Here is a 27,471-nt window from a genome sequence, read left to right as displayed (position 1 = left end):
CTGAACCTGTATTAGACTTCATGGGGATGCTGGGGTTTGCCTCCTTGGGTTATATGGGGTGTCTGGAGTCAAAGCAAACAGCAAAAAAAAAAAAAAAAAAAAAAAAAAAAACCACAACAAAAAACCAACAAAAACCAACCCAACCTGTAAATACTTTTCACCTGTTTTGAGCTAGTGGTCTTTGCTGATCTCACTAGGCATGTGTGTGCGTGCACACATATGGTAGTATGTCTCAAAAATCTTGTAAGATTTTGTTATCATGTCCTCTTGATAATTGTTTTCTGCATAACGAGGAGTGAAGAAAAACATTTTGTTTCAATTACAAGGTCAGATTCTGTTTGTAAACATGGTTTTTTTATTACAGATTCTTGGGAGTCGTTCATTGCCTTTAATGAATAATTTTTGGGCATTTCTTTGCATGTCAGCATGGATTTGAAAAGAAATGTATTATTTCCTTTTTTCTTCAATTTCAAATGAGATGTTACTTACTGACTAGAAAGGCTTGTGTCTCTGGGGATGTTAGTATAAAGCATGTGACTTTCCCCATCTATAACTTTGACTGACACGTGGCTTATCCAGTCAGTCTGTAGTAATCCTTTGTGCTTGTCACATGCTTACTGGTACCCACAAACATACACCCTCTGAATTAAAAAGTAGTTTAAAATAAAAAAAAAAAAAAAAAAAGTTGCAGCTTGTTGTTTCAGTTAATGCGATGAAGTGGCCAGAAAGGTTTTCTTACTAAGGAAAGATGGTGGTTGATTTTTTTTTTTTTTTTTTTTTTTTTTTTTTTTTACTTTTCCATGTGGCGGGGGGGGGGGGGGGGAAGAGGAAATATACAGTAATGTTCCTAATTCTGATCTTTGTGTCCAGCCCACAGTTCTGTGCTCTGTAGCACAGAGAGGAAAACTGCTTCCCCACAGATAATAAGGACGCTGAACAAGCACTGCTCCATGACATTACTGTAGCCCTTAAAGGCTTAGTGCTGTGGCTGTGCAGAACAGAGGCAGAAGCTGGTGCATCTGGGATCTATTTGGCAGTTCCCATTATTACTCATGACTCTGATTGCTCATCTTCTTGGCATCCTCACCTGGGAGGGCCAGGAATGAAAACAATTCAAAGGTGAACTCAGTTTTCAGCCCTGGAAATTCATGACTCAGTAGCAGCAGTCTTGGAGGCAGTGTAATTAAAACCTTTGTGGCTTCTCCCTCTGACAAGTCTGCAAGCAGATGTCCTTATTCAGAGCCATGTCAGCTGAGAAAATTTCAGCAGTTCTAAATTTGCTAGCAAAGAAAAACCTTTAAAATCTCAGCAATGTGCCCTTGTGTGCTCTGTATCCTTTAGAAGCAGTCGGTTGATGAGTCTGTTGTATCCATATTTACTGGTACTTTCAGTGTGTTTTGGCACATTGACAAAGTATTAAAAACTTGAGTTTTTGCAGCTAATTATAATTCCTTCCTGGCAGCATTAGACGCAACAGCATCAAACCAAGGGAGATGCTTATATAGAAATATATGCATAAAAACCTTTAAAGCACATTTCTTCTAGACTGATATGTGGGGAACAGTACAGCACCATACAGTAAAGGTAGCATTAAGAAATATTGAAATAACAGGGTGCAGTACCATCCACCTGTCAGAAGAGCAAGTTATGATAGTCTTTGTTGGTACGGGTCACATTTCATGATGACTTTAGTCTTTCCTGTCTTCTCTGAATCAGACAGCCTAGTTCACTTGATATGATTAAAGCTCCCTAGATGATGCATCAAAGTTGTGAAGGCTCAATGATCTTAAAGGTCTTTTCCAACCCAACAACTCTATGATTCTTTTTTCCTCCTTTTCCAACCTAACTATTCTATGATTCTTTTTTACTCGGATACAGATTGGGTAGCTGTCTTTCTGTGGTATTCGTCATTTCAACTTATTGGTATAAGGAAAGGGGATGAGAACAAGGAATTAAAGCAAAGGTATTGCCTGATAGGGTAACTGATTGAAAATCCTAGAAATTACCATTAGGGGGTGTATTGTAGGTAAACAGTCAATCATAATGTATTGCAGTGTTTATTAATATTACTCATCCCTTGTTGGAAGAGTTTACTTCCTGAGTAACTAAGCTCTCTTCCATCAACACCTTTCCAGGCACCCTGTATAGATAGAGAAATATTTCTTATCTCTGCTTTGCAGAAGGGGAGAGTGAGACTCTTGAAACTCAACCAGTATCCCCGAACAAACTGGCAGCAAACCCAGGAAAATATCCCTGGCACCAAATTAACTCCTTAGCTGCCTCCCTGAGGAACTCCAGTAGATATCACAGCCAGCCCCTTCCCCAGCATGCCAGGGTATGTGTCTGTATGTTGGAAGAGCTGAAGAGATAATGTTATAGAAGGAATTGATTAGGAGTAATTTGCCAGGGGAAGGGAGCTGTATTGTGAGCTGTCAGCAAGTAATGAAGCAAGGATGCCAATTGACAGGTGGACCAAAGCCTTTTCAGTAGGAGGGAGGAGGAAATCGGTTCCAAGATGCAATTGCTCTAATTGAGGCTGTGAAGAGATAAATGGGGAAAGTTTGCAACAGCTGGAGACTTCTCTGAAGGAAAACTCTGAGGGTTTGTTATCCTTTCAGGAGGTCTTTTAGTCACCATGGTGATGTCTCTGGCAGACATTGGGGGGGGGGGGGGGGGGGGGGGAACCCAAACCAGTGAAACCAAAACCAAAGTCAAACAAAAGCTCCCAAGCAAAAGGTTCCAGACATATGGGGGGAAAAAAAGAAGTAAATGTTGGTGATGTTCTCTGGACTGATGCTTGAAAAGAACTTTAAGTACGTGCCTGAACGGTTCTTGGATGCAATGGTTACAGGCTCTGTATAAAAATTTCAGTAGTTATAAAGCAACGTGTATTGGTCACCAGGAACAGTAGTGTTGGACCTGGATTTTTGGGGCGCATAGGCACTTCTGCAAGACCATTTTCCTGTGTGTCCACTAGAAAGGCATACAGGTGGTTTGGTGGTATGCTTAAGTATCATGGCTTTGAAGTGAAAAGGATGGTTATGAGAAGGCCTGCTTCAGAACTAGGAGAGGGAAGAAAAAAAATGCATGGAGAGAGCTCATAATTATTAAATTTTTGTCCCCCTTGGTATTCATCTGGCCATTTTTTTGTGGTTTTATTTTATTTGTTTTCCTTCCAGTTTCATGTCATTACTCCTAGCTGTTCCTTTTTGCTGCCAGTTTGAAAGTTTACCTCCTTTCTCACTAGCATCTTTCAAACACATTCCTTAAAATAAGCTATGTGTAGAGTATATAGCTTTTTTTTCTCCTCAGTCAGTCTTTTTAGTTCTGGAAAATTTATACTGGAGCAGAAAGGGCTGGGGTTATCCAACACTTCTGTCTGGTTCTCTTCTCAAATTTAAATAGGTCAGTATGTTGAGTCAATGCAGAAAAATACATTCTTTTAAGATGTCTGTGCTTCAACGTTATTGACACATACCCTGGTGTTGACTGGCTTAGTTGTTTGTATAGTGGTGGCAGGCAAAAGACCCCTGTTACATCAGGATCCCCTTGGGGCAGTACTGGATAAATAAATGACCAGTTGTAATTACTGTGTTGGAGAGACTACCCCGTAATGTCAAACTGGATGCAAATGACTGTACTAAGGAACAGAAGAAAAAGTAAAGGAAAAATGGGAGCTGCAGTAATGGAGTTGTGTGCCTGGAAGCAAGAAGAATTTTATTTCAGAATGTTGGAAAGGTTGTATTTTAAAATAGAAATGTCTTTGTTTGGATTGCACTGCAGTAGTCTCCAGAGAATCTAATCAATGAGCAACCTTTAGAGGTATACACACATAACTAGGAATTTGCAGGCACTGTTCTCGCTGATTAAATGCTACTTACCCTACCCATAATTTCATAATGCGCTTCTCATTGGTCTTGTTGAAGATGTATGTCATGGGAGAAGATCTGGAGGAAAAAAATATTGGGCTAACAGGCACAAGCTGCAACACAGGAGGTTTCATCTGAATATGAGGAAAAACTTCTTTACTGTGAGGGTGGCAGAGCACTGGGCCGGGCTGCCCAGAGAGGCTGGGGAGGGTCCTTCTCTGGAGACATTCCCACCCACCTGGGCACGATTCTCTGCAACCTGCTCCAGGTAAACCTGCTTGATCAGGGGTTGGACTAAATGATCTCCAGAGGTCCCTTCCCACCCTAGCCAGTCTGTGATTCTGTGATTATTCTTCCTTTCTGCATACAAAGGTTCAGCAGGGAAGGACAAATAAACACGAGTGCAGCAATGTATGATGCCAACGTTGCTCGAGAAGAAGAAGCAGTTTTTGCTGTTTTATTGAAGAAAACTACTTCTTTAGCCTTACCCCTTCTAATAAAAAGAACGATGTTGATATGTTTGCAGTAAGGAAGAATGCTAAAACGCACTGCCTCAATTTATGTAGTATTTAGTGATGGATATCATTACATCTGAAAGTAAGGGCTGAGCCACGATGGAAATTCATGTTTTTCCATAACTTGCTAAGCAAGATGCTGACATGTTGTTAAAAGTATGGGGGGTAGGGGAGGGCTTTTTTGTTGATTGGGTAGGCATGTATGGTTATACATCATGTGTATATCATGGGAGCCTCACCTGTGCTTTTGGGAATTAATAATTGTTTTATTTTTATGCTGATATTTTCTTGATATGGTTTATCTTGATTGCTTTGTTTCTACAAAGTTGACTCTAGGAGACATGGCCAAAAAATCCAGTACTTTTCTACCCACCAAAGAGCTCATTTTCATAATGTTGCATATGGAAAATGAGTGTAGTGCATCTGCAAATATGGTGGAAAATAGTTAATTATTCTTGAGATACCAACTCCTTCCACCAGTGGTTGAAAGCTGACCTTTTCTGAGTCCTTGCTGACCGAATACAGAAATGTATGTAGACCACAGTTGTTATCGTGCCCAAAATCAGTGTGGTCATAGTTGCTCAATGTCTGGATTGGTTGATCTATACGGAGACAAATAAGGCTGTTATTTTGGCATCCACTAGCACACAATCTCTGTTCTTTTCTCTGCACGGCATTATTTATACACTCTGCTTGATGTAGTTCAGCTGTAGATAGCAGTGCAAATTAACTTGTGCAGGACAGCCTGAAACTCCCTCACAGCGTATAGCCGCTTGACCTAACTCAGAAGAGAGGATTGTACATCTTTTGCATTATTTGGTTTCCAAGCTTTTTCCACTGGATGGTCTAGCTGCTATGTAAGTGCTAACAATTCTTCACTTTCCTCGTGCTCTGCTCTGGCGGTAAACAGTTGCTGATAGACTATGCCTAATGCCAAAATAACTGGACAGAAATGTCTATTACACTGCTCTGCTGTGTAGGGTATAAATCTAATCCGGCGGTGTTATGTGAAGATTGCCTTGAAAGAGAAAGATCCATCCCAGGTACTTGTGGAATACGTTGTCACAGAAGAACGTGATTGATGGAGGAAGTTCTTACACATTCTGTAACAGGTGGAAAATTTCACTAGTAGCAACTTTAATTTCCCAGTGATTGTTTTTCCCCAGTAATTTCCCCAATGTACTATGTTACAGAAGGTATTGTATTAGAATATGAATTAACATGCGAGCAGATACTGCCTTTAAGTACTGCAATGGGCATGGTTTCTTTCATAACTAAATGTACTTGAATTAAGTCACTGACCTGAGATGAATTGCTCTGGATTTACACTTGTAAATCTAGAATGTCAGGATGACATTCCCTTTCCTTATGTTTGTGACCTTACTGTTCTGTTGTGCCAGTTACTGTCACCTTATCAATTCAACATTTTATGACTTTATGGAAAATCAGATGGAGAGAATAAAAGCCAGAGGCTCCTGTTTAAATATAAATAACTTTGAGGATTAGAAAAAGTGACAGGAAAACTGATTGTACATAAAAAGGAGTTAATGTACAAGTGTGTTAAGTATTTCAAAGTTTTCCCTATATGGAAGCCACCTTTCAGAAGAGCGTGCGTACCTCTGAACAAAGAAAAATGAGCCCATAGAACAGCCTGCACTTCTGAGACCAGTGAGAGAAAATTGGCTTTTCCTGAAATTCGCTTTCTGCTCGAAGTATGCATTGCAATATATTCAGTAGTACTGAAGGGAAGATATAGCTGTCAGAATGACATGTTGGAAGGACTTCCCTGAAGAAACTGTGGCTCCCACAGGCTTTGCAAGTATCTTGTAACGGCATTCTCTTACAGAAAAGCAAAAACAAATCTGTAGTAATCTTATTCTCCAGAACAAAGGCGCAGAGTTGTGTGTTAGATTTGGAGCAGAACGCCTAAATCTGAAGAGCTGACCTATAGCTCCAATTATATTACATGAGATTGGCCATTCAACTTGGTTAAAACAGCAGAAAAGATCAGACTCGTGAACTGGGTGTCTAGGCCTATTCCCACAAGAAGGAAAACATTCTTCTGGACTTGCAAGAAAGTAGGGTGTTATGGTATACAGAACATTGGTATCACTTTATGTGTTTCATGAAACAGCTAATCGTATAGCTCAGGAGCAGGTTCTGCTGTTTGATGAACTAAGTGGTTGATCTTGGAACAGAAAATTCTCTTTGTTTTCCGGCACTTAAAGAAATGAAGTAACGCTTGCAGTCCCTGAGATTAAAAGTGATTTCCTAAGTTGTCACGAGGGAAGACTTTTTTTTTTTTTTTTAACACGAATATTGAGGAGAGTACATGTGAAGGGAGGAAATCCTTTGTAGGACAGAAGAAATATTAAGATCCAGGAGCCTACATCACACTGTGGCACTTTGATCTTCAATAAATACAGTGAGTTGTGAGATACTTGGGAAGAAAGTGGGGGGGGAGGGACCAAAACAGTGAAAATGTAATTAATGGGCTATTAACAGGTGATGTTGTTTAGCTTGACTTGTACAAAAGCTTTGCTAGTCTCCTGCAGTATCCCTGTATCCCAGGTAGTGAGATATGGGCTAGGGAAGCGGGTGAGGAGGTGGGTGGGAGTTTGGCTTTACTGCTGGTTCCAAGGGCTGTGCTCGGTGGCAGAAAGTTCAACAGGCAGCTTATGATGAGTGATGCCACTCGGGGGTCAGTGCTGATGCCAGTACTGTTTAATGGCTATGTTGATGACCTGGGTTATGGAACAGAGTGCACTTTCAGCAGGTTTGCTAACGACCAAACTGGGAGCAGTCATTGATGATCTGCAGTTCAGAGGGACCTCAACAGGTTGGAGAAATGGGACCATTATAAATCTTGTGAAGTCTTGACAAAAGCAAATGCCAAATCCTGTATCTGGGATAGAGAATTCTGTGCAACAGGAACAATAGGCTATGTTCTAACTGCATGGAAGAAAGCAGCTGTGTAGAAAAGGTGAATAACCATCTGAATTTCAGTCAGCAGTGTGCCTTTGCAGCAAGGAGGGACAATTTCATGGTGATCTGCCTTAGCAAGAATGCACTCAGCAGGATGAGGGAATGGATTCCTCTCCTCTAGTCAGTACTTGTGAGATCACATCTGGAGTACTGTGCCCAGGTTTGGGCTTCAGGTAGAGCAAGTCTGGCGGACCAAGGTGGTAAAAGTACTGGAAAACATGGCATATGAGGAGAGTCTGAGAGAACAGGGTTTGTTCAGCCCTAAGGGGAGAGAGGGAGGAAATACTGTTCTATTTCTACCAGACTAGAAGTTTATAGAGAAGACTCTTCTTGGAGAGCCACAGCGGTAGTGTGAGAATCAACAGTCACAAGATTAAATATGGAATTGTGTGACTTACACTTCAGGGTGGTAAAACACTGGAACTGTTTGCCGACAAAGTTGTTGTTGAATGTTCTTTCTTTGGGATATTGAAAAGTAAACTGGAGAAGTTCCTAAGCAATCTGACCTCATTGGCCTTGCTTTGAGTTGGAGGAGAGAGAAACTACATGACCTCTACAGGTTCCTTTCAATTATTCTTTGTTTCTAGGCATTTGCGGTGAGAAGGCCTACATGTTCTCTGTTCCCTATGGAAGTATGAAGTTACGGTTTCTGATCAGCATTGCTCACTGCTGCCACTTCAACTTCAATGCAACATGCAGGCATTGGAGATTACGTTTTATCCATATTTTACTGTTGTTATATTGCATTCAGAAGGATGATTCTAAAAGACCAAATATAAATGATCAAAAGTGTGAAAAACTAGGGTTTATAAAAATTTCATCTTTCTTTCTTTCTCACCTTCCAAATAAGTCAGGAGGTAAGTGATTATGTGCTACTTGCGTGCCCCTCTAGCTGTCACCTGTAGAGCTCTGTAGGATGCAAGTGCTGCAGTTTGAGGAAGAATGAGTGACCCTTAACGTAGAACTTAAGAGGCATTCCAGGTCTGGAGATGAAAGGATGAAGAACAAATCCTCTGTATTATTGAAGCGTGTGAAAGGCATGAAAGAGCTAGAGGTAAATCAATAGTTTGCATTTACAGCACAGGAGAGAAAAAAAGATAGACTGGGATTTATTTTTCCACCTTATTTGAGAGAGATTTTTTTCCACTTTACAGAGCACAGAACTGAGCTTTCTGTAGAGTTGTATGCCTTTGGCACCCTGGAAAGTGTCCCCCAAAAAAATAACTCTTCTCTGTGTTGTCTCCCAAATACATAATTTAGTAATTAAATGCTTTATCGGGACTACAGCTGACAATTCACAATAAAGCTGCAGAGACACAAACTAAAATATTGAGGTTCAGTGCTTGCCTCAGATGGAGATTAATATTCACTTGAATTATGAGTGAAGGAAATCTGTATCAATTTTAATCAAAGTTTCTCAGTGGGAGTGGAGGGGACAGCCTACCCATTTTTAGCTGTTTCATCAGCCTTATTAATTTAACTTTTCTCTCTCAAACTCCTTAGCAATACCCATTAAATACCATTTGGTGCACTTACTGCTCTAGGATGTCCCTTCTTCATGTCTAGAGAGGTGTTCGGGTGGCACCTGTTTCTGGTCTACCTTAGCACTGTGTGGTGATGTGCTGCATTACCTTCTTATATAATGATAGATTGATTTCAAAACCAAGTTAAATTCCTCCTCTTAGTTTCTATAAGGACCCTTCAAGAATGGGAAATGCCAGGTCATTTAAGATCAAATACTCTATACAGGCTCAAAAATGTAGCATTAAAGCATAATTTAAAATGTGTAAGAAAAGGCAATAATTTTCTCTGTGGAGGATATTATGGATGTTGTTTGCAATATTCATAGAAACTTGTTGCTTCTTCACCTGAAGCCACCTAATACTTTCAGAATGAAGTGCAGGGAAATCGCTGCCCTCAGCAGATCAGCGCAGTCAGCCCACAGCCTTTTCTTTATCCTTGCTCCATGCACCTGAAGGCCACGGATGCAGGGCCTCTCAGGTGATGATGTAGTTCAGATTGTAACTGCTGAACTTCTTGGGGAAACTTAGTGGTGGAAAAACTTCTAGAGAGTGGCTGAATATCGAAGTCATGAAAGTTCTTGGTTGCCTCTGCCAGAGGGAAGAAGCCAAAATGCCTCACACAATCCGTGTTTGGTGGTGATGTGTATGTCCTGGCAATGGGAATATCGCAGTCACCCAGTACTGCTGAGGCTGTGGAGCTGCGTGCCTGTATCACCCTGCTCCTCGGGGTAAGTGGTGCAGCTCCAGGTGCAGCTTTGCCACTGAATCCTGTGGCAGGAGCCATGGCTGCGTGTAGCTGTAAGGGGGAGGCCGCTCACGTGTGGTGTAAAAACTGTGATGCTGAGGCACTTTCTAGTGAAATGATAAGAAAGGACTAGAGTGGGTGGCTTTTGTGGCTAAACTTCATCTTTTCCCTTGAAAGAAGAGTAAGTAGGCATGGGAGATTAGATGTCTCCCTTGAGTGATACTGTGTTTGTAATTGGGATAGCAGAGGATGCCAGGAAAGAAGTGATACCAAAAGACAAAGCAAACTGGCTGAGAGGAACAAAGTCCCAGGTCAAGGTGACCAAGTTATTCAGAACCACTCTGCTTTTTCTCTCTTCTGCTGACTTTCTTCAGATACAGTTGTTCTTGAATGATCACAATCAGTATATCAAAATAAATGCTTTATAGAGTAAGGTAAAAGGAGTTCCTGGCAAGACTGTAAATCCTCTCATGGAACAAATGATAACTCAGCTCAAGAGCCCTTTTGTCCTGGGAGTGTGGGAAGGATATAAATTCTCTGAAAGTATCTGTCAGTCGGAATTGCTCTGCATTCATCATGCCAGCCCTCTGCATCATTCATGAATGTCATAAGAGACTAAAGAATTGGCACTTCATGGTGAGAATGATTAAACAACCATTACACTTGTCTTTTACTCTGGTATGATACCTTCTAGCAGATTGCTTATATAACATTCATGTATGTCCACCTTTCCTAATGGTGACTGTCCTTTCATGGTGGCAAGAAGAGGAGGCAATAGCAAGAAAAGCTGCGCACTGTTTACAGAATAGTTTGTATGCTGTAATACTAGCTCTGGGTACTTCTTATTTTTACACTCCCACTATGTGACCTTGGGGAAGGTTAGAGAGCCTTGGGAAGGGGGAGCTTCTATAAATGCATTTCTTCTCATCACTGGACTTCCAGTAGTTGGGAGGGACAAGATCATATTTGAGGTGAGGTCTAAAAGCTCAGAACTCTGTGTTTCTTTCCTTGGCAGAGCAAACCAGCCCCATTTAGTGCAAGACGACTAGGCTGTGTCTATAATAGCAAGCAGCAGGAGAGTGAGTTTTCAGAATGAAATCTAGTACCAAGGACTTGAGATCCATACTATAGGCATTTTTCTTCTGAAGTTTTACTTTGGACTAACTTAGTCTGGTCCTAGAGACCAATTGCTTGTTAACAGCTGGATTACATCCTCCAGTTCAGTTTTATTTGAAAAGAACCAAGCTTGTGTATTCCTAAGACTACTTCGATCTGAACCAAAACATGCCAAGTGCATGCTGATGAAATGCTAATGGACAGCAAAAGGTTTGATCTCTGAAAACACGCTTCCTATTCCCAACTCTGCTGCTGATTTGGCATGTGAGATCTGGCAAAACTCATCAGGGGTTCTGATGAATATTAATAGCCAATATTACTGGCCTGACTCTTTTTAGCATTCAAGCCTGAAAATTTGGGTTTGATCTCCTGCAGTGAAGACCTAAACTGTATTTTCTCTTTTCATACCTATGGCTAAGGAAATGTGAACAGGTATGTAAGGAAGAATGAAGGATTAACTACATTTGAAACAAACAAAACCTTGTAGTTTGCAAGCTGCCCCTGCAAGATGTTATGCTACTTAAACTTGAAGTGACTAAATGAAATGGAGAACAGTGGTTGTCTTTGTGGTTTTGTTTGATTTTGTTGTTGTGGTTTTTTTTTTTTCTTTCCTGATAATTTTAGTGGAATAAACCGTAGCTTAAGGATCGAGACCAGAAAGAGATTCTTTACAGGAGTTGAATTGGCTGAGATCAATAGTTGCTTTTTGGCCACTATCAATCCTGAGCCATGTCTAGGCCATTTTGTTACCATTTAGATTCTGTAAAACTGTTGCGAACTAACATCCCTATTCTTCCTCCAAGCCCCAAATGAGCTGTGAATTCTGCTGTGCTTCTCGTTGCTGACAGTAGTCTCTGTATTCAGCTCCTCTGGCATGCTGCCTTCTGGGCTTCTCCAAGGATATCCTCTCTGTGTGGTCTTTTATCAGGAAATACCAAAAATAAGAAATTGCATCCAGGTTCCAGCTCCTCTTTGGCAACAGAATGCAGCTAAGGAATACTTCATCTACCTTTACTGAATTTAGTCACGGTTGTACCTAATGATGTCTCTTTCCAGGCGATGGCTAACTTCAACCTCAGAAAAATGTCCTACAAGGGTCACAGTAGCTAGGCACAGTTTTCTGGGCACTTCTACCTGGCAAATTTCTTCTTTCAGTTGTAGTGTTAGCAGTTTCTTTTGATCTCTTCTTTTGCTGCATAGTGGGTTTATGCTTTTTGTCCTCCTGTAATGAAAATTCTGTATTTGTTACAAGGAGTGTGGTGATTTTGTAGGATGTTTTTTCATATTCTGCAATGCCTTTTAAAAAAAAAAAAAAAAAAAAGACGACCTGGAAGAATTGTCCTTGTGGACCTTTTCTAGATTGACATCTGTCATCTGACTGCCTAAAGCTGTGGGAGCTGAATTTGATGACACAACTGGTCTCTAGTGAAAGAGATGACTTAAGAGCTGAGGGTGGTGGTATGATAAAAGTCTGCAAGGCAAGGTTGATGCTGAGATGACAGATATATACACAGATTACTGTGTATTCCAGTACAAGAACTAGGGAACATTTAATCTATTTAGTAAGAGCAAGTATGAAAAAGATGATTCTTCTTCACTCAGGCTGGAAGGGACCTCAGGAATTCTCTAGTCCAAACCTCTGCTCAGAGCAGGGTCAGTTGTGAGGTCAGATCGGGTTTCTTGGAGTTTTCGAGATCTGACTACATAAAACCTACACACAGAGAGACTCCGGAATGTCCTTGGGCAACCTGTTTGACTGCATGTCTGTCCTTGTGAGGAGAAAGTTTTTTTCTTCTCTCGAGTCAGATTCTCTCACTTCAAACTATGCTTATTGCATTCTGTTCTCTAGCTGTGCACTGCTGTGAAGAGCCTGCCTTGCTCTTCTCAATAACCTCCTTGGCCGGTGCTGTGGGACTGCCGTTAGGTCCCCACGAACTTGTGTCATCTTCAAGCTGAACAATCCTAAAGCCTTTGGCCTTTCCTCCCAGCCAGATGCTTTTGTGGCCCTTCACCGAGATTACTTCAGTTTCAGTCTAAAACTAGATGTGTTATTCTAGATGCGGGTCTAACAAGCACTGAGTGAAGGAGGATAATCACTTCATCTGTTAATGAGCTGTGGTCCTGTTCATAGGGTACAGGATGCTGTAGGCTGCCGTTGATGGGGCTCGCAGCTGGCTGGTGTTTAGCTTGCTACATCAGTGGCAGATCTGTGTGAGTTCTTGCTAAAGGTTTTAAGTAATTATTGTGAATGCAAAGCTAAATGTATTCGAGGAGAGGCTGGTTAAGTACATGGAAATAAGGTCTCTTTAGGATTACTGTATAAACAAACCAGGCTGTGTTAATTGCTGAAAAGACTCACAGTCTAGGTGTGTACTTTAAGTAAATACGCTTGCTCTACTCTTGGTGTTCCCTGGGTGTCCGCTTAGGATCAGTGCTGAAGACGTGACAGTAAACTAGCCAGATCCTTGTCTGACCAGTTATGCTGTTATAATGTAAATGAAGATACTACTGAAATGTTTTCCTAGTTGCAATCTATCACCTTTAAATTGCTATGCCTATGGTCATATTGAGTCTATTTTAGCCAGCAGCTAATTCCTAAAGTCCTTTTGAGTTGATAAACATCCCCAACATTCCCCACAGCAAACAGATTTGGAAAAAACCTTGATCTTCCCAGTATTCCAGATTTAGGGAAATCTGTAGTTCAAGCATAAGATATTCTGGGCCTTCTAGTAGTTGTAGGAACACTCCCTTGCTCTCCCCCTTTTCCTCTTCCAATCTTTTTAATGCAGTGTAACTAATAAGAAGTAGCGTGCTGTCTGATCCAATTGTTGGCTGATGCACACATAATGGGAGGAAAGTGACTTTTATTAATTTGTTGTCATTAAAAAAGACAAACACAGAAAAGCAGGCATGATCTGAATTGCTGCTTCTGCTTTCTGTAAGTCTTGCAGATTTTATAACTCCTCCTCCTTTCTGTATAGAAGAAACTACTTCATATTTTAAATTGGGAAAGGAATTTCAGTTTCATGTCAAACAGTGTCTGCTTTTTGAGATGTGAGATGGGTATGGTGTTCAAGCTGGGTCTCGGAGGGTTTGTCAAGAGCAAGCATCCTGAAAGGAAAAAAAGCTAGTTCATGAAAACTCCTTCTAAGCACGGAAGCTTACTTTTTTTTGCAGGATTAGACTGGCAGCTTTGCATTTTTCAGGGCTTTAAGTTTCCTTCATTCTTAGGCAATTTTTATCTCTTGATTAAAAAAAAGGATGTTTCAGCAGTCATGTCCTAAGAAGTATCAGGCCTATCTTTGTTTTCTTCTAGGAAGGATCTTATGATGAAATGGTCAAGTGAGCCAGATGATGATCCTCTCTAACCTTCTTCAACCTCACCTCTTTTTTGTTTTGTTTTCTTAATAACGTATGTGCTCATAGTAATAGAGTTTTAATCGTGGTGCATAGAAAATGCAGCAACTGGGTCACAGAGATGTGCATGTGCCAGAGAGGGTCTTTAGGAGAAGGAGAAGTAAGACTTTTTGTTCTGATTAATGATGCTGGGTTTTGACTAGGCTTATGTTTCTTGAGTGACAGTAACTCAAAGGTGTCCCTGGGATATCTTGATATTACAGATCATTCTATATACTCTAAGTACATTGACGTATATGTTTGAAAGCAGGGGGGTGTTGGTCTAGGTTGTTTTTTGTCTCTTGAGCTCTGATTCACTCTTTTGTCTAAGAACATTTTATTTGGTGTGACGTAAAGTGAGATAGGAAGAGGAGTGAAAAAGTACCCATTAGGATAACAGTATAGCTGAAGTTTAAGATTGAGGGCAACTGGATGACAGTTTATAACTAGAGAAGGATGAATAGCTGCTGTCAAGACTGATGCCTTGGTAAATATGGAAGGGCAGAAGGAATGGGGCTGGCACATTACTTGGTGCTAGTGCTGTTAATTTCTTTCTTTTAATCCTAAACCTATTTATGTGTCTTAAATTCAGTCCAATTGCTTCTCTCTGGATCACTTTTTGGTTTTGTTTTTTCCCTCCATTCTTAATTTGTTTGATAATGGTAGCTGGAAATGTTATCATACATCTAATGTAACAACAAGGCATAGAAGCTGTATGCAGTGTGTTTAAGCGGACAACGCCCATAGGAGTAATTTTAAAAATAAATAATTGTAGAAGCTGGAAATGGGAAACACCCGTTTAGGTCATGTCTAGACAATCCAGATGTTCAAGCACACCTAGACTTGACCCATTTCAAGTGATTTCAAGTAATGAAGAGTCTGGTATCATCCATGCTATTTGGGAGTATATTGTAAAATTAGGTAAAAACTTCACCTGTTTTCACCACTCTTGTAGTTCTTGATGTATATGGATACTGTTGCATTTCTTTGACTGTCCTCAAAATATTCTTTTGTCACTCTTTCAGTCTTCTTACTAGTAAGAAATTAGTTTAGAGGAAATTTGCACAGCATGTGTGGTCTATTTGATGTGGCCAGAAGGAGTTAAGTTGGAAAAACAGCTGTCAGAAGTTTCATTTTTTACTCAGCCAATGCTTGGTCTTTTGACATTGTACATGTATCAACTGATGTTTTATTGTCTGTGTTGCGATGTGATAAACTTTTGGGAAGCAATAAACAGTCAGAAGTCATTCGTGAGTTCTGGTGCTCCTTTCTGGTTTCTGCAATCTGTGGTGTTTGCTTTAACTCCGGTTTAGAACTGGTATTCAAAGCATGGCTCATTTTTCCTCAAGAGTGTAGCGAGCATGAATAAATAAGATGTTGAACTGTCTGACTGGTTAAGGCCTGAAAAGCTATGCTGCTGTTGTTTCCCTGACTGCAAACTGAGTGGTCAAATATATGGTTTACCTTAAGTTGTGAACATATGGGAGAGGAGACCTTAATTTTGGGGGCAGCGATCAGACTAATTTGACCAGGTTTCAGGTAAAACTTCCAATCTATTTTATCAGCGTTTTCTGTTAAAACAGAAATTGGTCTCAGCACCTCTTCCTTGTTGCCTTACTCATCCCCAGTTGCTAGGGTAGAGTAGCTCTTTATATACCGTGGTTTAGGGAACTGCTTTTTCATTACGTGACCGAATAATGATGCTTCCAGCTGCAGCAAACGTCATCTCCTTACTGAGTTCCTGCAGATGTACACCTGATCTCTTCTCACTTGCTTTCATGCCAGTATTCTAACCTTCATTCCTTTACTAGTGCCTTTTCTAGCGATGGAATTAGTAAATGAACTGCTTAGTCCAGGTACGATGAAGTAAGGATCACCATTACTTATTTTTTCTTATTTCTGTAAGTTTGTCACAACTTCCAGCTTTTCTTATTGAGACTTTGTGGGAATTTTTGAATGTCTGCATAAACTGCCAGGTCTCCGTTATTGACTTACCCCCTTTAAAGGGCTGCTAATTACAGTTGCTACCAAGGTTTCCTTCCTGATGTGAATTGGGTCATGCTTTGCTCATGTAACCTGTGGTCATTTACAATGTTTTACTGATTCCATCCTTTGACAACATTCTTCAAAATAACCTAAGTTTCCATTTTCTGCCAAGAAAGAAGAGCAAAATGCCATCATCACAATTTTCCCTGTAGTTGAATTGATAGCTTCTTGTTAGAAAGCAGAAGGTTATGATTATTAATAAACATGGTAGGACCTTTACACCAGCATGTGAAATACCCCAAGAGACTCATCAGAGCTACTGGACTAAGCAGAAAATACAGGAAGGCCATAAAATAGGCACAACATGGGAGGTGGGGAGAAAGTCCAAGAAAAGCAAGCAATGTGTAAGAAAAATGCAGTGGTGTTTTTGGGTTTTTTCTTTGTATACATACAACTCCTTGACTTTAAAAAATTGTGTGTCTTTCATTCCTCCCCTGAGGAATGTAGAAAAGAAGGTTGCAGCCTCTTTACAAGAAATGTTAAGAGGTAAACCAGTATATATAAGAATTCTCTGTAAGAGAATAACAACATAATAACTGAGGGATAGGCATATGCCTTGTCTTGGGCATTATTTTAGGCAGGAAGATGTTATCATTAAGTTTACATGCCTCATGCTTTTAGTGAATTACCACCACAACCAGGATATTTGTTTGTGTAGGCTGTGGGTGGTGGGGGGCTGCAGGGCACCCAGTGTGGGGGGAAGCTGTGAACCGCCCAGCACGGTCACAGCCAGCTCTGGCGTGGGTGAAGACAACCCATCCCATGCCAGAACTTCAGCCTGCCCAGCACTTGGTGCTGCTGCTTGGACACATTTGAGAAAAGGCAATAGCTACGGGGTGCAGGATGCACAGGAGGTGGCCTGGGAGAGCTCGTGGGAGGATGCACGAAGGCAGGAGGCATGTGAGTGGGCACCATAGAAGAACAGGAGGGGAAATGGAAGAAGGATCAGGGAGAGGCTTGTGGAAGGGGACATGCAAAAGGACACATCTGCAGCATGTCCCCTTCTGGAAGGAGGCACTCCATGCTGGATGAGGCCTGCCTCTGAGGGGATTGCAGCCCAAAGCAGGGATGCTCCCAAAGGGGCTGAGCCTGTTGGTGACCTGTGCCAGAGCAGAGATACCCCTGAGGGAATGGGGGACCCATGCAGCAGGAGGAACACCTCTGAGGGGACTGGGGCCCATGGGAGACCCATGCAGGAGTAGGAATGTTCCTGAGGGGCTGCAGCTCGTGGATAACCCATGCTGGAGCACAGAAAGCAAGAAGGAATCAAGGAATGGTGGAAAGAAATCTCCATGTGCTGGCCCTGGCCTCCTGCACTGCCTGTTGTCTTACTGTAGCCAGAGGGAGGGGAAGCAGAGCTGCTGGGCTGCAGCTGAGCTTGGGGAAGGGGGAGGAAAGGAACTTTCCTGAAGTGTTTAATTGTTTGTTGTCTTTGGTTCCCAATGCCTGAATCAGTAATTAAAAGTTTATGTTAATCCTCAGTAAAGCCAATTAAGTGAGATTACCCCAGCTGAGATTGTTTTGCCTGCGACAGTGTTGTCACGAAGGGATGCGGGACCCTGGCCATAAATTTTGGTGTTAACTCAAGTAATTATTGTCGCTTTTAAATTGGCCTGGGTTCCTCATAATTTTAATCTTTTAGGTACTGTTTAGATGTCTAAAACTGAACTGTAGCATTATTAGTATGTTAAACTCATATCCCAGTGCACAGTTGCTGCAGTTAACCCTTCAGTGTATAAACACCTTCAGAATACCTGCCAAATGTTGAGTTTTCCTGGCCACAGGGAAGCGAGTTTGTCTGCTGTGCCGTAGCTGAGGCAAAATGGGCTGTTGATGGCTTAGTAGATGCAAATAGAGAATTTGCAATAGAATAGTTAATGTGGGGAGATTCACAGGATCCCTGGCACAAAAGAAATTACATCTTGTGCAGATGTGACAGGCTTGTTTTCTACTGCTTTACAGGATTAGTTTTAGGCTGAATGTAACTGCTGCAGTTGTACTGTGTTGATTGAAGGATACCCTTCTGTAAGATAGCTTTTTGAAGTCTGGGTGATGGTGAGGAAACAGTGATAACTGATCTAAAATTATAGGTGGTGGTGCCAACTTCAACTAAATGTTTCTTAGCACAACTCACTAGGAGGCTTTATTTGTTGTGGTTTATAATGTTGCTTGTAACTTTTCTGTTAGGAATTTTCCATGAGGAGTGTTTGCCTCAAACTATTTTGTTTTGACTGAAACTGAATATTCTAACAGCTCTGTCCATGAATATAGCTAGAAAATATGTAATTTGCCTACGCGAGATACTCAGACTTTAAATAGCAGCATTGTCATGTGTGTTGCAACATATCCATCTCTCTGATGTTTAAATCTCTAAACACCAATGTTACTAGTGACAGTTACATCATTTCTGGCTGAAGTCAGCTGCCACTCTGCCTAGCTATAGGTTTATCAGCTTTGTGTATGCTAAACACGTAATGGCATCTAGTAGCTTCAATCTGTAGGGAGTGTTCCCTCACCATATATTTCTTCACTTCTCTGAGCTCCCAACGCTGCCCAGATTCTGTGCCCAGTATCCCAGCAGAGCAGCTGAATGTATTCTGTTCCCAGTTGTTCCCAGATGTTGGTAGAGCAAACATGGCCCAGGGCACTGTAAGATGTGGGATTTCTCACAGCTGACTGGGGAAATAACTTTGTGTGCACATATCTTTGATTTTTTCTTTTTTTCTTTTTTTTTTTTTTTTTGCACACTATAGATTGAAGGTAGTGTTGTAGAGTTGAAATGGTGAAACATTGTAAAAATAAATATAATGGAATCAATCAGTCCCTCAGACTTTTTGATTTTCAGGGCACAGTTGATGTATTTATTAAATGAGGTACATAACTAAGCCTTGAACAATGAGGAAAAATTAAATATCAAGTTGCTGCTCATTAACAGTGTATTACCCATTGCCTGTCTTGAATAGAAAGTGTCTTGGAAAAAACATGTGCTCTTGTGTAATAAAGAGGTCTGTAACAAAGCTTAGGTGCAACGAGAAGATCTCAAGCTGAACAGACTTTCATCAGCATTTTTTTTAACCAAGTTCTTCCCTTTAATTAGTCCACAGTTCTCGACAACACCACAAAGAAAGCACAGTTATCGATTTAAGATCGGAAGGGAGGTAAACTAGTCCAGCTAGCTCTCACCCCAGCTTAAACCAAGGGCAACCAGATAGCGTTGTACAGGTCTTGTCAAGTTCTGGCGAAGCTGAAATCTTTCCTGAAGTCCAGGGTTGTAATCCTACTGTTTGTCATCTTCAGTTCTCTTGGGGTTTCAGACTCTCTAAATTCATGGTTGCTGCAGTCAAATAGAAGAGTTTAAGTCATGTGCTTGTGTTGTGGTTTAGGGGGTTTGTTTCTTGGTTTGGTTGGGGTTTTTTAATGTGATTGCAGTGTGGTAGTAACTCTTGTTATCCTTCCTCTTCCACTTTTACTTGATGTTGGCACCTTGTGTTTTCAGACTGGAGTGACGAGTTCATAATTTTGGGGAAAAAAGTGGTACTGGCACAATGTTAATATGCCATCTCTTTCAAAACAAGGCAACGAGTATCCTGTATATCCTCAAAAAGGTGGGGAAGGGAAGGGACATCGATGTACCCAACAAATTGTTGTGTATTCAGTTACACACAGGCAAAGCCAGTGACCCATCTGTTATTATGCAGATAATTCTGATGTGGAAACAACTGCTGGCCACCAGGCTTCTGCTGACAGGTTAGTTCGGGCAGTGGTGCCCTGGTTGTTTCATCTGAATGATCTTTGTGCACAAACCCAAAGTATTGAACATCTTAAAGTTAGGCCTAGAGGCAAAGTCTGTGTTGCGTGAGGAGAAAATGAGCTCTGTTAAGCAATTAAGTCCCACAACAGGCCTGTGAAGACATAATTGGTTCTAATTGGTGCTCATAGGAGCACTGACATGCTCTACCTGCAGCCAAATGGCTCTTAGAGAGGCAAAGAAATCATCTGTCTTTATAAATAGTGAAGAACTCTCATCCTGATAACCAGTCCAAAGAAAAGGACAGGTTATCCTAATTATTTTGGAAAGTGGGTTTTGATCTATGAAGCCATCAACAATGAGTAAACTCATCTTGTTTTGCTCAACACATTGGTATACCTTGTGTTGGTCTGTAATGCAAATGCACACAACTTTTAGAACGAGCTGATAGACTGAAGGGTGATATTTGTAATTTATTTTATAGAGATCTTTTGATGTGCCTGTGCATGGGGGTAGACATAGATAATTCACTACCCAGTCATCTCCAACTGTCTTCCTAACCAAGAGGTTACAGATGTGGTTGGGGATGCATTTAAACAAACAGACAAACAAAATCCCTTTCTGCACGTTTCAGAATAGTCACGCACCCTGCGTCTTGATTTAAAAGCTGGATGAGGGGAGAGAGAGACTTCAGTCTCCAAAATTAATTTTTCTGAAACTGAAATTATAGATGTGCACACTTCCAGAATGCCAATGTGTTCTTTTGTCAATTCAGAATTACGAGTGAAATTTTCTATCTAACCCTGATTTCAGACACGTTCATTTGAATTTACTGAGGCATGTCCTGGTGGGCATGTGCAGATCTGGAAGGCAGGAAACGTGGGTTCATTGTTGCTGTCACTGAGTCAGCTGTTCACAAATCATTGCCTTTCTTTGCAGCTGAAGTTTTGGTGTTTGGTAACGTGCTGAGATGTCTAGAGGAAGTCCTTCAAGCAAGGGTGGAGTGTATCAATTATTTCCTAATGTACAGTATTTATTTGGAATTCAGGTTATAAAGAGCTTTAGCGGAGCTGCAGCTTTGTAGGCGAGTGTAGAAGTTACCCGTGTTTGATCCCACCTGTTTCTGTCCCTAACCACATTTACTCTGTTCAGGGTTCCTTGATACATGTTACTGGTTGGTATACGGTTGTAGTTTCACTCAGATTAGATAATGTACCCAGTAATTGCCTGTACTTTCTACAGATATTTCATCCCTGATGCGGTAATGGGAGCTGGTTTTTTTTGCTTACTATTTTGTAGCTTGAGACCTGTTGCAACAGTGCTCAGAAAATGAGGCGCAGAAAGCGACTGAAGCATCAAGAAGTGGTGCTCCTGGCCTGCCTGTAGGTTTGGGTCTTGGACAACAATTTTAGCCATATTTTCCAAGAAGCTCAGGGGCTGATTTTATAACTGCTGAGTTACAAAATCTGTTTCTAACTCTGAGTGTTGAGTACAAGTCAGAATGTGAACTCCAAACACTTTGGCTTCTCAACTTCATCTGCAACAACAATTCCTCACTTGCGTGTCTGCCTTGCTCAGCTCAGATGGCCCTCGTGAATGTGGGAGGACAGGGTTCAGCTTTGGAGAGGTTTGGTGTTGTCCTTAAAAATGAGGTCAAGGAACAAATTTCCAGGCTTGCTGTAAAGACAAATGGTGCTGGAAATATATGGACTAGATAGCCAGAAGTCTTAGGAAGTATTGAGAAAAGGATAGTCTCTCGCTGTGTGTGAGTACCCTTCAGCTGAAGACAAGTCCAGCCTCAAGGAGAGCTGCCAATTATTCCTTTTGAATCCCCATATAAGATTGAATCCCATGCTTCTGAAATAGGTGTGCGTGTTGTTTTTTGTCTGAACAGCAGTGTCCTATCTGGCATTGTCTAGGCTATTTGGACGAAAGAAATCGTTCATTCTTGGTTAGCTCTTCACTTACCTTTATTTTTCACTTTATCTTTGTCTGTTTAGGAAGTAATAAAATGTACTGCATCGGGTTGTATATAGAAGAAATTTCTTGGGTGATTTATATCTTAAGAGGAAACTTGCTTGTTTGTTTGTAGCCCCCCTGCTGTGATGTGTGTAGGAAGATGAGGATGTTCTGAGTAACATACATGCCCATTTAGATTACTCTATCTAGAAGTGTTTGTGAGTCTTGAGTCCATACTCGTCTGAAGGGTGAACTTCCCATAAGTAGGAAATTACGTTGTTTGTTACAGAGTCTAATGGTGCAAGGCTAATGGTGAAGGAACAGATATGTTTTGTCTGATAAAAAGCTGTTTCGCCTTCATATCTCCTTCCATCAGAAAAAGTGTTGAGCATTCCAGAGCTGTTGCTCTACAAAGGAAAATGTACAATTTTTTTAGAAGGAAGAATACATGTGAGAAGCTGGAGAGGGCAATCTAAAACACCATTTCATGTGTGTTTTGTAATACAGATGGAATAAATTCCAGCATCAAAGACAGCTCACAATGTCATTTGTCACCAAACAGGAGGATTTGAGTACATGATGTCCTGTTCTGTTGCCTGGTTGAGTCTGGAAATACATATTTCCATAATCTACTCCATTGTTTTTTGGAGCCTTCTCTCTAGGCTATCAGTAGCCTGACCAGCAGGAGGCAATTTCACCCATTTAACTAATGAAAGCATCTGCTTGCTTAAATTCTTCCTCTCACATATCATACTGTTATTACCAAAATTGGCAAATAAATAAATCAAATGGGTAACTAATACTTTTTTCTATGTTTTTTTTTGTTTTGTAGCTGGTGCCACATATATATTTGGGAAGAGTGGAGGTCTCATCCTGTACACCTGGCCAGCTAATGACAGACCGAGCACGAGGACGGACCGTCTCGCTGTGGGCTTCAGCACGACGGTGAAGGATGGCATTCTTGTTCGGATTGACAGCGCCCCCGGCCTTGGTGATTTTCTGCAGCTGCACATAGTGAGTATTGATGCATCCGTGTTGATGTCAGACCTGGATTTCTGTTTGCTTTTGAAGAAAAGTCTTAGTCTACAACAGCATGTGTCATACTCTGCAATTTCTGTGTCTTCGGCGCTCATCAAGTTCACCTGCCTTAGGTAGTTCTTTAGGGTTTTGTAGAATTATTGAATGGGATACACAGGGAACCAAGTCGGTGCCAGAAGAAAAGCAGGGGGGAAACAAACCAAAAAAAAAAAAAAAATTCTTATGAGATTCAATAACAGTAGGATTTATTAAAAATTGTAGAAATATTTTGCACCAGTGTTAATCTGCTATTGCGTATGAACAGTCCTGAATACAGCTGAATTTATGGTGGAGAGTATTACTATTCTCAGAAGGCAAAGAATGATGGAGTGGTGGAGGGGTTATTTTTTTCTTCGCTGAGAAAGTTAAGTAAGAACTGTACAGATCCTCAAGCTGATATAACTGGCGCTTGCTTTAGCAGGATAGTTCAAAAAAATAAGAATTTGGTGGCGTTAGCGCAAGGTGGCTTTGCAAGATGAAAATAGACTTTTTTGTGAGAGCAAATATAAGGAAACTTGAGTGAAGGTGGCTTTAGGGAGAGTCAAATTGCTCGAGAAAATTAGAACACCAGAGCTGGAAACTTGTGAAATTTTTTATTTTCTGTGATACTTTGGGAGGAGGGGAGGTTGGTTGCTTCGCTTTGCGAAGTAAGTAACCAATAAGTTTACTACAGGTAGAAGCTGGTTGTGTTACTTGATGCTTAGATTATTTCCAGTGTTTTATTCATTGATTCATAGTGGAAAGGGAATGGGCCATTTGCAGGTTTTGAATGATCTGAGGGATTGTTGATATTTCACAGAAACTTGAAGATATAAATAAGCAGGGGGGCCTAAACAGACCCAGTTTCAATGACTGAGGGTTTTCACCTGCTGCTGGAGTTTGCCATGTTCAGGATCACGTTGAAGCACTGGCTATGTTGCAGGGTGGTTCTGGAACAAGGGTCAGGGCTAGTACTCATTGCCAGCTATTCAAGTGGTTTTATTTTAAATTTTGTTGTAAAATTCAGATTTATTTGAATGGGCTAAAATATGGCCTTGGGCTATTGGACTGTCACTAATTCTGGTTTCTCTCTGTTTCTGAAATATCCGAATATTATTGGGGTTTTTTTTGCTGGAATGAAAGCGAGGTCAAATCTTGGCAGGGTTTGCTTTTGGTGTGTGTGTGTTTTGGGTTTGTTTGTTTGTTTTGTTTTTTAAGAAAAACACTTTTTTCTTGCTTTTCTAAAAACAAAATAAAAAGAACCCTAGAAGACTTTTTACATAGTGAACAATGCTAAGCCTAATGGGTTGGAATTCTGTATCTTACATTGAGCAAAAACAGTTGGATGTGTTTGAACAACAGAACGTATGTTCTTCAGATATTATAATACGTGTGTAAAATGCTATCACTTAACTGGAGGACAGTATGCCTTGCCGTGTGAGGAGTGGTGCAGAGATACGAATTTATTCAGTCTTAGGAAAAAAAAGTCTTAAAATGGGATCTTGTTGCTCTTGGCTGCCTAATGGGATGTTAAAGAGAAAATGGAAGTCAGGCTCTTCTTTTTTGGTAGTCAGTGGAAGGAAGAGGGGAAACAGACACAAGTACCAAAAAGGGAATGTTAATCCTGCATTAAGATAGGAACTTGAACAATGAGTCTTTTCAGCATTAATGATGAAGGCACATAGTTTTTTTCTTTATCTTGGTCTTGAATATTATCAACAGTACCCTTAAAAATGTGTCCAGCTGAACTTTTTAATGAGTGACCTTTTTTTAACATTATAACCAATTTTGCTGGATAGAGTGAAACAAATCAAACAAATTGAACCTGAGGTGTAAGCATTTATTTAACAAACAAAAAAATCATTACTTTTTCTTTTCAGTTAGTTTTGGAAAGGAATGAAAGGTTTTCTGCTTCCTCCCCGTATATTTTGTTCAAGCTACTCTAAATGGCATGGTGCTAGTTTCAGATTATTTCAGATATATGAAACAAAGATATTAATTGTGGTTGATATTAATGCTGAAAGTTCTGTTAACTGCTTCCTGTATCATTTGGCCAATTTTATCCCTGAAGATGTTCAGTAGCAGCAAATATAGAATGAGTTCAGCTTTAATTTCTCCTAGTCTTTTGTGGTCAGGATGGATTAGGAGGATTTCTAGAACCTAAAGGGTGCTGACAGGAAATGCAGAGAGGGACTTTTTACAGGGGCCTGTAATGATAGGACAAGGGGGAATGGCTTTACAATTAAAGAAAGTGGATTTAGATTAGATACCAGGAAAAAGTTCTTCACTATGGAGATGGTGAGGCACTGGCAGAGGATGCTCAGAGCAGCTGTGGGTGCCCCATCCCTGGCAGTGTCCCAGGCCAGGCTGGACGGGGCTTGGAGCAACCTGGTGTGGTGGAAGGTGTCCCTGCCCATGGCAGGGGGGTTGGAACTAGGTGATCTTTAAGGTCCCTTCCAACCCAAACTGTTCTGATTATTCAGGCATTCATGAGGAGCAAAGACATGCTGCTGTGCTCTTCTGGGTGTGGCATTACTGTTGATCATATGTACCACTGACTACCTAAATGTTCAAATAGAGAATGTAGTCTGAGACTCATGCTGCTATACACAATAGAAAAGTTGAAGAGGAACTTTTAAAGTGTTACTGACTCCTTGAATTTTGGTAAGACTTTGTTGTTTATGGTTCGAAATCACAGAAGGGATCTTACACCGGGATTATTTTGGAAAAAGCCAAAATCTGAAATGAAAGTTGCATCTTGAAAGGACACTTCAAATGCAAGACCATACAAGACCTCTTCACCAAATGCATGCAAGCTTTCCATGAGACCAAGGTCTTTTGTAACTGAAAACTACCACGTGCTTCGTGCTGTCATGTTCAAAGACTCTGTCCATCTTCCTTTCTTCAAAACCTTGTCCTTCCATTAGGCCATTTTCAAGCGCTCAGAGAAATATGGCAGCATGGATCAAATTTTAATGGAAATATGGGAGAAATAAATTCCTGAAAGCAGATTAAATTGATAATAACAGTTTTTAAAATGTGAATACTTAAACCATAAAGCACACTGTAGATGAAAGAGAAAATAGGTATTAAAACAGGGAAGACCTATGTTAGTATAAATTATTTAATGTGTTTTTAGCAACTTAAGTGTTTCGAAAGCAACTATATTTATTATTAATAATATTGAAGGTGACAGGGATTTTCCTGGATGAATATTAGGAAGGCCTCTTCTTTTGGGCCCTTTTGGATTTTCCACTCACAAACTTTATTTTGGATGCTATTTATTGGATTCTGACCTCCTCATGTTTCCCTGGGTGTTCTGTTGGTGGTAACGGGTGACAAAAGCCACCTGGTGATCATTATTTTCTAATGTGGATCAGTAAAACTTAATCCAAAAGTTTATCAGGATCTGATGCTGTTTTAAAGATTGTAAAGTGGCTCGTACTCTGCTAAGGAGACTTCTTAATAGTTTGCCTGCTTTTTTTGAATATCATGTATGTTCTGGAGTGTTCATTATATTCTCTTTCTATTTGTAACATTTAAAGTAAAAAAAAAAAAAAAAACAACAACCCACCTTATTAACAAGTTACATATTTGCTTGTTTAATTTACAGTTGTTCTGTTGGGTTTAATTTTCTAATTCAGTCTTTCAAATATCGTGGAAATTTATTGAATTAAGCGTCTGTTTTATATGACAAAAAATTACAGCCTCCGAAGCTCTTTCTCTCCTGATTTACTATGAAGTATAAACTGGCAGCCCTGGGAAAATGGATGGCGTACCATCCAGATCAATATTGTGTATGAAGCATGAGGTGTTCGTGTGAACAGACTGTAGCACACGGAATGAGAACATTATTATAGCGTCAAATCCCTCCTTATGAGATTTCCCACCACCACCCTGACTGTTCACTGAAAGCACCAAGTCCAAACCCGTACCAGAAAATTGCCTTCCACAATGGATGCTTAAAGGGCTACATATATGGGTTGTGGTTGAATGTTTCTATACATTCATTTACCTTACACTACCACACCTATTTTGTGATTTACAACATGCAAAAATCTTCAAGAGATCAAATGGGGAGAGGAAGCTGCAGGTGATAATGGCTATCATTCTTGTGATGACTGTGGAGAGAGAAATCATCCATCCACATGCACTGCTGGTTTATTCTGCAGTCTTTCATTTTGATGTTTATCGTAAACTGTCATCTCACCTCTGGCTGTTCAAAATGGTGTTGGGAGACTGGTCCAGTTTCTGATTGCTTGTAAAAAGTAAGCTCTAGGTCTGGACAAAAAAGTTAGAGATTTTGGGAGGAGTTTTGCTTAAGAAGACCCAAGTTAATGGGGATCCATCGTTTAGGGCGAGGCTGCAACTCAAGGCTACAGCTTTTGATGTAGAACATTCTGATTCTTAAGCAATAAGTATAAGAGAAAGTAAGTCTTCCCTGCATTGGAGATGGCCATTGCTAAATAAGAATGAGTATAAATGGAAGATAACGTATGTGTACTTTCAGCCA

General features: G+C 40.6%; 1 protein-coding gene across 26 annotated transcripts in view; it reads left to right on the top strand.

Annotated features, from left to right (window-relative positions):
• Positions 1–27,471, top strand: part of NRXN3 (neurexin 3) — a 1,021,997-nt gene that overhangs the window by 739,205 nt on the left and 255,321 nt on the right. For all 26 annotated transcript variants that reach the window (XM_055812570.1, XM_055812560.1, XM_055812519.1 and 23 more), the window contains one exon: positions 22,735–22,916. In XM_055812570.1, the coding sequence (XP_055668545.1) occupies positions 22,735–22,916 (182 nt within the window). The remainder of the gene's footprint in view (positions 1–22,734; positions 22,917–27,471) is intronic.

Source organism: Falco peregrinus, chromosome 1 (genome assembly GCF_023634155.1).
Source record: "Falco peregrinus isolate bFalPer1 chromosome 1, bFalPer1.pri, whole genome shotgun sequence".
In the NCBI taxonomy this organism is placed as follows: domain Eukaryota; kingdom Metazoa; phylum Chordata; class Aves; order Falconiformes; family Falconidae; genus Falco; species Falco peregrinus.
Note: the sequence above shows the minus strand (reverse complement) of the source record. Positions and strands in the feature narration are given on the sequence as shown.